Source organism: Bombyx mandarina, chromosome 06, assembly GCF_030267445.1.
Source record: "Bombyx mandarina strain Sakado chromosome 06, ASM3026744v2".
In the NCBI taxonomy this organism is placed as follows: Eukaryota; Metazoa; Arthropoda; class Insecta; order Lepidoptera; family Bombycidae; genus Bombyx; species Bombyx mandarina.
The window spans coordinates 13,980,223-13,993,549 of NC_143213.1; the positions used below are offsets into that span (position 1 = coordinate 13,980,223).

Here is a 13,327-nt window from a genome sequence, read left to right on the forward strand (position 1 = left end):
AATCTAGTACACTACACAATCTTACCTAAAGGGCAACGGTTTCCAAAGAACCACGTCACATGTTCATGTTCATTATCAGCGAAAAGACGTCTACTGCTGAATATATGTAGCTTTGTAGTATTGTTCTCGTGAAGTGACTGTCATGGCACGTAACTTAATTGCTCTGTACAAATATTAAACAAAAGAAATTAGGAAATATGATGAAAGTACCTGACGTTCGTTCACTGAAAATTACTTTCATAATGAAAGCATAACAATTCTGTTCTTAGTTTTCATTTAAATAGTTTATTGTTTCACCCTTTGTTTCATATTTTTGAAATTTTATTTTGATTGGATACCGTAATGACCAGATATTGTATTTCAAATATTAATAGCTATTGCTTTATTTAAACGAAAAATCAAATTGGTCCAATCTGTGAAAACTATTCACGCGAATGCATAAACTTTATTCATTTTTACGATATCCGAAATTATAGATTTTATGACAACAATTCAGTTAAGTGGTGGCGAGACGAACAATGCACGTGGATAGAAATCAAACCAGCATAAAATGGATGTCCACAATACGTTTAAAGCCTTAGCCGGTTGTCGGACTAGCAATTGTCATTTAAATCCATCCCAAACGTAGCACCGGGCGTCAGCTACACGAAGGTGGCACAACCACAGCCTAAAACCCTCTCGACTCAATAGTCGCCCAATACGCAGTCTTTGAAATACTTCACTCAAGTTTTCCTGCATGTGGTCCGCCGCTGAAATCTGATACAGATATCAAGCGAAGTTTCAGTATTTCGCTGACCTTCGATGAGAGCAGACGTCTCGCGTGTCCGATCTCTGGCGCGGAATTTCGAATTCGCAATTTAAACTCGAAAGTTGAAGGAAGATGATGCAAAAATCTTTGTGAAAAGATCTGTTAACGTAGATGAATTTTTGATTTTGTTATTTTTGAGTGGAAAGTGTGTGTTAATAATGTTGGCAACAAGAGCTCCTTTGACGGCGATTTTCGTCATATTATTTGGAGGTGAGTTTTTATTATTATGGAGTCCGCCACAGTGGCAACAGTCTTTTGAAAATCATATCGAGCAAGATCGAGGGACTGCTGATGGGATGCTGAAAAAAAATAAAAGTTATGTGTTAGATTTTTTAAGTTACTAACATAGATTATATAAGTAATTCTCACTAACAAAATGTTATGGTTTAAAAAAAAAAAGAAAACTGAAATAAAGTATTAATAATAATAATAATAATTATTTAAGTTGGTAACTCGAATTTTGCAAGACACGTATTTTTTAATTGTTCTTGTGGCTTATTCCGCGAAGGAAATTGGATTCCGTCGCAATATTCCCATTTCTTAAGTACTGTTTGTCATCATAAAGGAATTAATATGACGTGAATTCATATAATAATGTGACGCTGTGAGTTTTTATTTAATGGAGCGCTACGGATTTAATTTTGCTGAGTGCGTGTGGGTGAGGTTTTAGTCAAATGAAAAATCCGTTGGTAAATATTATAGTGAAATTGAAAAACCAGAGTTATGTACTAGCAAATTAATTAAGTGATACTGAAATATAAATATTCGGATGTGAGGTTTCCTATAAATATTCAGTACTTCGATGAATTGTTTTTTTTTTATCTCTGCATAACGTGCAGTCGTGTTCGTGGTTCATTTGCTGTTAAGCGGTAATTAAAGTCGATTGACATACTACATACATACAATTTTTTTATTGCTTAGATGGGTGGACGAGCTCACAGCCCACCTGGTGTTAAGGGGTTACTGGAGCCCATAGACATTTACAACGTAAATGCGTCACCCACCTTGAGATGTAAGTTCTAAGATCTCAGTATAGTTACGACGGCTGCTTCACCCTTCAACCCGAAACGCATTACTTCTTCACGGCAGAAATAGGCAGGGTGGTGGTACCTATCCCTGCAAACTAATAAGAGGTCCTACCACCAGTAAAAACCATACCATTGACTATATGGATGGTAATGCTAATTATGGTGACAGAGGTCTATCCTGATACATTTGTTTGAGTTAATTTTCTATAAGATGTTAAAGAGGTATATTATTCAACTCTACACTCACTGGCAGCTTTTCAATGTTACTATGATATTCATTAATCTCGCTAGTCTTCCAGTAGATATTTATAAGAGAAATAAATAGTGCCCGTGTACTTAAATATCTTTTTAATATTTATCGTTATATTTTTATGCGTTATCTATATATTAAAATGTGAAACAAAAACTTTGTATCCCTTTTTACGAAAATTGCGCGGACGGAGGAGTATGAAATTTCCCACACTTATAGAGAGTATAGAGAAGGAGTGCACAATCTTAATTTTTTTTTAAATTATTGATAAAAAACTACATTAAACCAATAAAATAAACATTACACACATTAAAATGTATTTGACGCACACACGCATGCATACTATTTGTTTATTGTCAAACTTTTCTTTGCAGTCTGTCAAATTGAGAATAGATTAAATATTGTTAGTCTTTATTAATATTTTTCTATAGTGTAGTCTTGGCGAAATCTGTCATTAAAAGAGTATTTAATAGTCTTTGACAAAATAATGATAATAGTGTACAAACTTATAATTTCAATTAATTATAGTCGAATTTCGATTATCGGGCTACCACTGGTATACGTCAATACGTAAAGTTTATAATGTCAAAACAACAACTGTTACTGACTGTTATTAAATACTTAAAGAAGTAATTATGGTACACATGACAAAAACAAAACACAATATTTATAAATTTTGTTATGTAATAAGCATTGTTACGTCCAAGCTTTGAAACGTCTAGACCAGCGATTCCCAAAGTGGTCTATATCGACCCCTAGAGTTCTACGACAACCTGCAAGGGGTCTACGTCCCCAATATGAAATTTGGGAGTCCACGATAGTGGATCTCAACACATACACTGATAGTACCTATTTACTTACATCATACTATCTTATAATATCAAGACATCATTAGCCGAGGAGATTTAAGATTAACCTTTACAAAATTGACGCCAAATGTTGATAATTTATTATTATAGCATCAGGTTCATCCTTGAAAATATTGGCTTATTGCTTATGTTATTTTATTTATAGTTTATGTTACGTATATTTTTCATAACAGATACAAAATTTTATTTTGAGTAGTTTTAATTTAAATTCAATTAATAAATGTATAAGTTAACAGGTGTTTTTACTTTAAGTTTTTAACACTAAACTTTACTACAGTTAGAAATTTACAGGAAATCAATATCAGGTAAGTAGGGGGTCTACCCAACACGGAAAAACATGGCAAGTGGTCTACGACACAAAAAAGTTTGGGGAACTCTGGTCTAGACAGATTTCAATGAAACTATATTATAATTGGCATATAGCTGATGTTACAAGATGGAACTTAGTTTACTTTTAATTGAGAAAATGTGTTGGGACTCCGTACCTACAAATCGGATTTTAATCCGATCCGATTAAAATCCAATTTAAATAGGATGTTTTATTAATATCAGAAAATGTTTGTCGGGTTTAGCTAGTAAATTTCTTCCTTCCTTCCTTAGTCGGGTTCTTCATTGCTTTTTTTCCTAGGTATTCTATTAACCTCGAGGGGTTATTCTAGATTCACCGAGCTAGTAGGTGAGCTCACGGGGCTCAAGCCGGGAGTGTTGCTAACACCGGTCATCGTTCTCGTCGAACTCGTCGCTTGCGACGAAGGGCTCGACGAGTAAATTAACCCCCAGACACAGCCCACTGAGTTTCTCGCCGGATCTTCTCAGTGGGTTGCGTTTCCGATCCGGTGGTAGATTCTAAGAAGTACGGCTCTTGTTAGGTTTTGTGTTAGCAACGCCGTCAGGTTTGAGCCCCCTGAGCTCACCTACTAGTTAAGGTTACGCTGAAATAGCCTTTCAAGGCTATCAGCTTAGGTAGGAAAAAAAAAGTTTGCTAACACTGGCCCTAGCCTTCGCAGAATCTACCACCGGATCGGGTATGAGCTTCATTGCTGAAGGTCGTAGCTTGAACTGTTGATCGCTCGACGCATTATGATTCCCATGTCTTCCTGTCCTCGGCTGTCTTCATAGCCTCGATTATTGGCAGGCCGATGAGCATCTTTACCAGATCTAACCAGCGGGTAGGTGAGCGAATTGAATTGGGGGAGGTGGAGGACCTTGACCCTCCTCGTCTCCCTCTTCCTCTCGGGAGGCGCCGGAGTCCGACATAAACCGGTTCGTAGCCCCCCTTGACCGGGTATCCGTAAATTGATTCCTCAGCTATGAAAAACAAAAAGGTGAGCGAACGCGTGATCTCCTGTCAGCTAGCAACATAACAAGCTAGTAAATAAATGATTCCAATTCAATTGAATTGATTCACGACAGGAATTTATGGGATCGTGGTACTAACTAGACCCACTGTATTTACACAGTTCGATGTTCCTCAATTGAATTCAGACGATAAATAAATAATTTAATGTGTATATATTTTATAAAATAAATTCACGTTTATATTTAGGGCGCGTTTAGCAATGCTCAACAACTTAATTATTTTATTACGTTAATGAGATAATTCAATTATTTCGTATTTCATCGTAAATATGAGTGGGGCTTTAGCCTGAAATTAATTTAATCTGGAAACAAACTGATTTAAATATTTTATGTTAACGCTTGTTTTTCTTGGAAACAGTGTATTGTTTTCAACAAGAAATTTATTTAATTTTAATTTTATTTATATGTATAGATATAGTCGGACGAACGTTATTAGGGTGTTTAGTATTTAAAGGTCAAAGGCCGCCGCTTACCTTGAGACATGAGACATTTCGCCGGGGCGCCCTAACAGGCTACCGTACCGCGGAGACCAGCGTCGTTGGTCGTCAACAATTGTCACAACACAAATAAATATCTGATTAATTGTAATTAGAGTTGTAATGAGCTTAATTGTGTATTCACAGTAATTTAAATATTATTAAAAAAAAAGAACATAAATATTCCTAACCTAAAAGTACATGCTATTATCCGCAACATGCTTCGTCAGATTACAGAAATAGAGTTATCAGCAACATGCTTCGTCAAAAAGTACAATACTTACTTTCAGCTACAAGCGTCGTCATAAAATGAGCTTAATTGTAATTAGAGAAAATAAGCGAGATTGATTGTGTATTTTACTTACAATTATTACTTATTTTGTACTATATCGTGTGTCGTATATTTTTAATTGGACGTACAATTAGCCGCTCTCTTCCAGGATTCTTGCTTGAGCGAAACAATATTAGTATCGCCGATCGTTAGAATACTTCCTCTGATTCCTGTAATTTTAAAATGTCAACAGTATTATTTATAAACTAGCGACCCGCCCTCTCTTCGCTTCGGAAACATTAAAACACACATGAAACCAAAAAAAAAAATAAAAAAAATAAATAAAAAAGTAGCCTATGTTCATCAGGGACAATGTCGGCTTCTAATGGAAAAAGAATTTTTCAAATCGGTCCAGTAGTTTCGGAGCCTATTCGAAACAAACAAACAAACAAATCTTTCCTCTTTATAATATTAGTATAGAAGTATAGATTAGTATAGACGAATAAAATTCAAGTAACAGTTTGTGATTTCGAAACTAAGGTTTTTAAGACTCATATAGTTCGTCGGTAACGGCTTGGCTTGGCTCCTGGTATTGTTGGTGTCCATGAGTCCCATCAAGCAGGCCGTGTGCCTAAAAAGTCAATAAAATTCTATTTAATACGATTATATATTGATGATATATATATGTGTGTGTCGTGGTTAACGACTTTTAGTAATATTAAGACGTTGTTTTGACTATTATTTTAAATGATGAAATGTTGTTTTGATAAATATCACAAAATGTAGGGTAGACTCCGTAACGCCACAGTATAAAATGGTGGTACGTGGACAGAGTCGTGGCATTCCGTGTCAGACAGTCATTCAGTCCGTATCAGACGGTCCGTCCGTCTCAGTCAGTGAGTCTCTGGCAGTCAGTCAGTCAGTCTGTCGGTATGTGGAACGAAACTGTCGGTTTACCCTGTCATTGTGAAAGTTGTGTGTGTTAGGTTTCAATAATTATTATTCAAAAGGTTTTATTGACTTTTTATAAACTGAGTTCAATCGAATACGAGTGATGATGGAAACTACCGCTTAGCCATCCCTGACGCGCGCGCCGACATATATGATATAATAATATGAATATACAGATTCAGACAAAAAAAAAGTGCGTGTGTACAAAGTACACATGTCAGAAGTGAAACTTTTTTGGCGAACTAATTTATGAGTCTTGCTTATATTTATACAAATCTAAAACTTTAGATTTCCGAGACTTGGAGGAAGGGAAAAAGGAAGACATGTTCCCGCCAAAAATCTGTCAAATGTCAATCTCAAACCTCAGTGTTGACAGTCACATTATGTTTAGATTTCTAAATTGTAAATGACTAATATTTTCCCAATTGAATTGACTAATTTAATTTCATGCTATTTGATTAATGTTCCAAATTCTTTTCATTTCATTTCAATTCCTATTAACATTTTTCACAAAAAAATTATAAAACATTAGGCTGTATGGTATGATACATTTGCTTTTCCAGTTGGAAAAATACAACAACTACTACTACTGACATTTGACAAGTACTTAATTTCAATAGTAGTTTGACGTCACTTCCGTTGCATACCTGCGTGACGTTCTGTAAAAATGTTACCCTGATGCGCCTAAAGAAGTTTCACTTCAAAAATGGTCTGTTGATTTGTAATTAATAAATAAATAACAGGTATTTGAATTGTTTGTAACTTTTGCAACTGGGTTACATTACATACACTATTATTTAATGGGATTTTTACTTTGATTTACTGATTCAATTTTCGGTACACAGCGGCTTGGCTCTGCCCCTGACATTGAAGTCCATGGGCGACGGTAACCACTCACCATCAGGTGGACCGTAATCTCGTCTCCCTACAAGGGTAATAAAAAAATTATATTCAATGATTTTCCGATCTTTTGGCGCTGTTGCCATCGCCTCAGTCACGTGTACACTATTTTTCCTTATTTTCGCAATTTCGATTCTCCCATATCCTCTGGGACTGAGATATAGTTTAATTTGCTGTATTCCATATCTAATATTACATATAGAACTATTATTTGTTTAGAATACGCTTTTATATGAAGAAGCCTTCTAAAGCAACTGGAGAAAGTTAATCGAGAATCAAACTAAAATATAATTTTGTATAGTTGATATAAAGTAAAGCTTTTGGCATCAGCCGACCATATTTTTGGTTTTACAACTCTAATTAATTGTTTTGGCAAAAGTCGCCACTTTGTTATTGATATATCATCTTGTTATTGTGGGAGTAATTCGTGCTTGAGTTTCCTTAAGAAAATATCACAGTTGTACGCAAGAATTACTTTAGTATTTCTGGGTTAATTAGCATGATATTTAGAGTGTAGGGTGAGTATTCCGGTAGCCGAAAAAGGCAAAACTATCATTTATTTACTGAATTAGGAATAAACGATAATACTTTAGCAAGTTGATGTTCTAACGCAAACTCAAGACGAATTGACTGCTCTTATTGATTTTAGTTTTTAACCGACTTCATAGAGGAGGAGGTTCTCAATTCGACTGTATGTTTTTTTTATGTTTGTTACCTCATAACTTTAGACTGGGTGAATCGATTTTGAGGATTCTTTTTTTATTAGAAAGCTGATGCTTCCCGTGTGGTCCCATTTCAATTTAGTCCAGTTCTGATAATGGTATCCATGAGAAAACCATATAAGTCTTAAATTTACATTAAGTACGTCCGCGACAAATAGATGAATAACTCAATAATTCAATATCACGCCAACCGATTTCGATGATTATTGTTTTTAGTGTATGTTACTTTGTTTTGGAATATCTTTTTTTTTTCTACTTGAAGTCGGTTTTTGTTTATTGTTTTTATACTCCTCAGGTGGGCGGGTACGCGGATTGTTGTTAAGTGGGTAGACCGTAAACATTGCAACGAGAGTGCCCGCATCCACTCCTAAAGACAGGGTGTAGGTCCCACCGCAAGACTCTTATATAATAAAGATGCCTCAGATCTATCCCGAGGGCACGAATGTTTTGTTCTGTTGCCATTTTCATGTTATTAGGTCTGAGCTACGAGCGCTTCTTTGTTTTTGGAAACAGTTCCGAAGCTGACCGGGAATTTTGTGAGTTTTGCGTACTTCTTGTACGGTAGTGGTGGCAGTAAATTCTATCTCAGGAATGTGGAAACCTTTTTTTTATTTTATTTTTTATTACATAGATGGGTGGATGAGTTTAGTTTAAGTTTCTTAGGTGATCGGAAAGTGTCTGAAAAATCACTGCAAAAATTTGTCGTTTTTTGGTGTCGATCTCAGTGCTGTGTTTGCATTGTTACATTTTTTCGATCTAGTCCCTGGGCCCGCAAACAAAACACGCAATAAGGAACTCTGTTCAAAAAAGGACCAGCGCTAAAAGCAGAGAATATAAAATCGCTTCAACGTTTAGTCTTCAATTTCCCTAATTTTAATTTGACGGCACGAAAATCTCCAAAAAAGGCATTAGCGAACTACAGTGGATGCTGTCGTAATAAAAGTAAAAGCAAGTTTTAATTAATTGGACGCTCCGTTTTAAAATGTCTCTAACGATCCTTTCCCTCGTAAAGTTGGTAAAGCCGGGGTCTTATTAATAAGGAGCCGAACTTTCACCCCTTTGGCAGCGTACAGGAAATAATTATTATAAACATTCAATTGTTTGCGTTTGTACTTTCAAAAAATCTTTGTAATGGCTTCTGTTTTCAACATTTTTAATACAATGTCTTTTTTTTAATTTATATATACAAAAATGAATTGCTGTTCGTTAGTCTCGCTAAAACTCGAGAACAGCGGGACCGATTTGACTAATTTTGAACTTGAATTATTTGCGGAAGTCCAGAGAAGGTTTAAAAGGTAGATAAATATGAAAATGCTCGGAATTAAATAAAAATAGCAATTTTGTATTTCCTTTGATGTGTTCCCCGTCGGGCGGATTCCTTTTGTTTGTTTTAAGTTTGTTTTATACAAAAGTTTAGGTCTTTTATTTATCGATTGAGGCACTACGAAGTCTGCCGGGTCAGCTAGTAATATAATAATTTGGAACGAATCACGCACGGTCATCCGTACTCAATTTAGGATTTCCAGTGTTATTGGTATCAGAGACTGACAAAGATACTTGTATATATTACGTTTAAATATGTATGTATTTTTTACCGTATGTTCCATGGGGAGTGCTCTGAGGAATTGTTTGAGATGATACCATCATCTCATTTTTACCGTAGCACCGCCTGCCGTCGGAGTAGAGTTCATCCATACTACCTGGAGCCACTGCGGTCATCGACAGTGCGTTTCCAGAGATCTTTTTTGCCACGTACCATCCGGCTATGGAATGAGCTCCCCTCCACGGTGTTTCCCGAGCACTATGACATATCCTTCTTCAAACGTGGCTTGTGGAGAGCACTTAACGGTTGGCAGCGGCTTGGCTCTGCCCCTAGCATTGCTGAAGTCCATGAGCGACAGTAACCACTCACCGTCAGGTGGGCCGTATGACGGTCTGCCTGCAAGGGCAAAAAAAAAATTATATATATATAGTCTCAAGATGGGTTTAGGTAGTGATGACTATGCGCTCCGAAAGTCAACACCATCTGAGTCTTTTTATTTATTTATTTTTATTGCTTAGATGGGTGGACGAGCTCACACCCCACCTAGTGTTAAGTGGTTACTGGAGCCCATAGACATCTACAAAGTAAATGCCGCCAAGGTGTGTATTGAGATATGAGTTCTTAGGTCTCAGTATATATTAGTTACCAGAGCTGCCCCGTCCTTCAAACCGAAACGCATTACTGCTTCACGGCCGAAATATGCGGGGTGGTGGTACCTACCCGTGCAGACTCACGAGAGGTCCTACCATCAGTCTTTAGCTCGTTCACCCATTGCAAAAATATGCAAACATAGTACAATATTATATGTATCATATTATTTGTAATGTATGTTCTAGCGTCAATGACGTCAATGACACAAGACGGACCAGATAACCTCCTGCGATAGAATTCAACACTAATTACTGTAGTTTGTTGATTAACTGACACTCACGTACCCTACTAATGATCTACTACTATCAATAAAAAACAACTGATATTCATAAATAAAAAAAAAACATACATAATTTCTTGTTAGTTCTTGTTTCGGAATATTTTTGTTACGCTCTACATACTATATACGAGGGCTGCACTAAAAGTATCGGGAATGGAATATTTCCACTGTTCCTGTCATATTAAAATATTTTTAATTGAAAACTCCATGGTTTTAAAAATCGAATACCATTTATTTATTTTAAAAAAAAAATTCGGTCTTGTCACGAGGTTTTCTCAAACTTGTTTAGTCGTTGAGAAAATGGAATTGACTCGAGAAAATTCAAGAGCGATGATTTATTATGACTTTCGAAGTGGTTTAACACAAAAACAGTGTGTCGACCGGATGATTTCTGCATTTGGTGATGAAGCCCCATCCAAAACCACAATTTATCGCTGGTTTGCTGAGTTTCAACGTGGACGTGTCAAGCTCAGTGATAATCCCCGTCAAGGTCGTCCAAAAACTGCAGTCACCAAAGAAAACGTTGATGCTGTGCGTAAGCTGATTGAGGAAGATCGACATGTGACATACCGCGAAATTCAGGCAACTTTAGACATTGGCATGAGTCAAATACAAATAATCTTGCATGAACAATTAGGTGTAAAAAAGTTCTCCCGATGGATACCGCATTTGCTCTGTAAAGAGCAAAAAGCGGCTCGCGTTACTTGGTGCGTCAGAACTCTCGAAAGATTCCACGCAGGATCCTCAAATGCTGTATACAACATTGTATCAGGTGACGAATCCTGGATATACGCGTACGAACCCGAAACAAAAAACCAGTCACGAGTTTGGGTGTTCGAAAATGAGTTAAAGCCAACAAAAATTGTTCGTTCACGGAGTGTTGCAAAAAAAATGGTGGCCACTTTGTCTCCAAAACCGGCCATGTTACGACTATTCCTCTTGAGGGACAAAGAACGGTTAATGCAGAGTGGTATGCTAGCATTTGTTTGCCACAGGTCGTTTCTGAACTCCGTAAAGAGAACTGCAACCGCCGCATCATCCTCCATCACGACAATGCGAGTTCTCACACTGTGCACAGAACAAAAGAGTTTTTAGAGCAAGAAAACATATAATTATTAGACCATCCGCCGTACAGCCCCGACCTAAGCTCTAATAATTTCTATACTTTCCCTAAAATAAAGAATAAATTGCGTGGACAGAGATTTTCATCACCCGAAGACGCTGTGGACGCCTACAAAACGGCCATTTTGGAGACCCCAGCTTCCGAATGGAATGGTTGCTCCAATGATTGGTTCCATCGTATGGAAAAATGTGTCAAATTTCGCGGAGAATACTTCGAAAAGCAATAAATACATTTTTAAATAGTAATGTTGTGTCACTTCGTTAATTCCCGAAATTTTCAGTGCCGCCTATGTACATATTATAAGTACGTTTCCCACAGAGTAGTTTGCGATTGTTTTAAAACAACATTTTATCGTTTTTCTTGACTTCATTACTATGGTAATGGAAAATGAGATATTATTCATAATACTACACATATTACACATGCATAGTATACCGTATTGTTTATTCTTATTTATGTGTAAAGAAGCAAAATCATTATTACGTTACATTGTGTATTTGTATGTATATTTATAAGTGTATATATGTAAGGAATTGTGTATGTATATGTATGTACGTGTGGGTAATGAATACACATATATTATATGTATTTCAATTGATTGGTACACCGCATGTAATTAGTTTCCAAATGATTCTTTTCCACCTGATGGTTATCTAGAAGAGATCGCTCTTAGCGTTAAGACCAATTGTATTTTTTTTGTATTTAATGTTTCGCATTGTTTGTTTTGTTGGTGTACAATAAATATTCTCCCTCTCTCTCTCTTTCTCATAGACATCACAGATCGGGCTTGACAGTTAAGCTTAGTTCACGTCCAATCTGCCAATTGCTTGAGACATGTGTAGACTATCTTAATAAGACAATATCTTTAATACACAATAGATAGAATGGTGGTACCGAACCACATTGCTCTACCGCCAGTTAATAAATACTTCAGAACTTCAAACCGAATATGAAAATAGGTTGTAATTCAACGTTTTTGTACGTTACAAAAGGTCCGATGGTTTGATGAATTCACGTGAAAATTAAGTGTCTGGCTTCTAGCTGAATACGTATATTTTTGTAAAGATCAAAAAGGATTGGGCTCTATCGCTGTGGAATGGAATAAAAATCGAAAATTGTATTTATGAAGTCATAAACGTCAGGTTTTTTTTATTGCTTAGATGATTGGACGAGCTCACAGCGCACCTGGTGTTAAGTGGTTACTGGAGCCCATAGACATCTACTAGGTAAATGCGCCACCCACCTGGAGATATAAGTTCTAAGGTCTCAGTATAGTGACAACGGCTGCCCCACCCTTCAAACCGAAACGCATAGCTGCTTCACGGCAGAAATAGGCCCCCGCCTGGTGGTACTTAGGTACCCGTCCGGCTCACAAGAGGTCCTACCACCAGTAATTACGCAAATTATAATTTAGCGGCTTTGATTTTTATTACACGATGTTATTCCTTCACCGTGGAATTCAATCGTGAACATTTGTCGAGTACGTATTTTATTAGAAAAATTGGTACCCGCCTGCTGGATTCGAACACCGGTGCATCGCTCAACACGAATGCACCGGATGTCTTATCCTTTAGGCCACTACTATTACTACGTTATATAAATATTATAATAATAAAGATTGTATATATGTAAGTACTGTTTAAATCCATCAGGCACTAAAGAGACAAAATATCTTCACTCTACTCATTCTCTTTAACTTCTTTTTTGCTACAACTGAATACATAGGTAGTGTAGACGCGAGATGAGCAAACTACGAAAATATTTGAAATTTGGTCGTTGCAAATGAAGGACACAGACTGCGGGAAGAAATGATAAGAAGCGGCAGTTCTGCGTTAAAGGAAGGATGCACAATACTTTTATGTAGTCCTTGCTGCAGATTCGTACCACTCCGCGATGAGAAACACCAACGATTTCACTTATTTACGTATTTAACATAACATAGACACGAAGCGCGCGCGCGGTTGTTCAGCCATATTTTTTCGTCTCGATGTCACCACACGATCTCGCTCGCACGCGTCCGTAGGTGAAGTGCCGGAGAGGGATGGGACAGGATTTGCAAAACCAAATTAAAATGTTGCTAATTTTCGAAACTTAAA

The 13,327-nt window shown here is 36.7% G+C and overlaps 1 protein-coding gene across 1 annotated transcript in view; it reads left to right on the top strand.

The window, feature by feature from the left end:
- The first annotated feature begins 689 nt into the window (after window positions 1-689).
- Window positions 690-13,327, top strand: part of LOC114253579 (uncharacterized) — a 79,958-nt gene continuing 67,320 nt past the window's right edge. Inside the window, exon 1 of the mRNA XM_028188507.2 lies at window positions 690-1,018. Within this exon, the coding sequence (XP_028044308.2) occupies window positions 967-1,018 (52 nt within the window). The 5' untranslated portion in view covers window positions 690-966. The remainder of the gene's footprint in view (window positions 1,019-13,327) is intronic.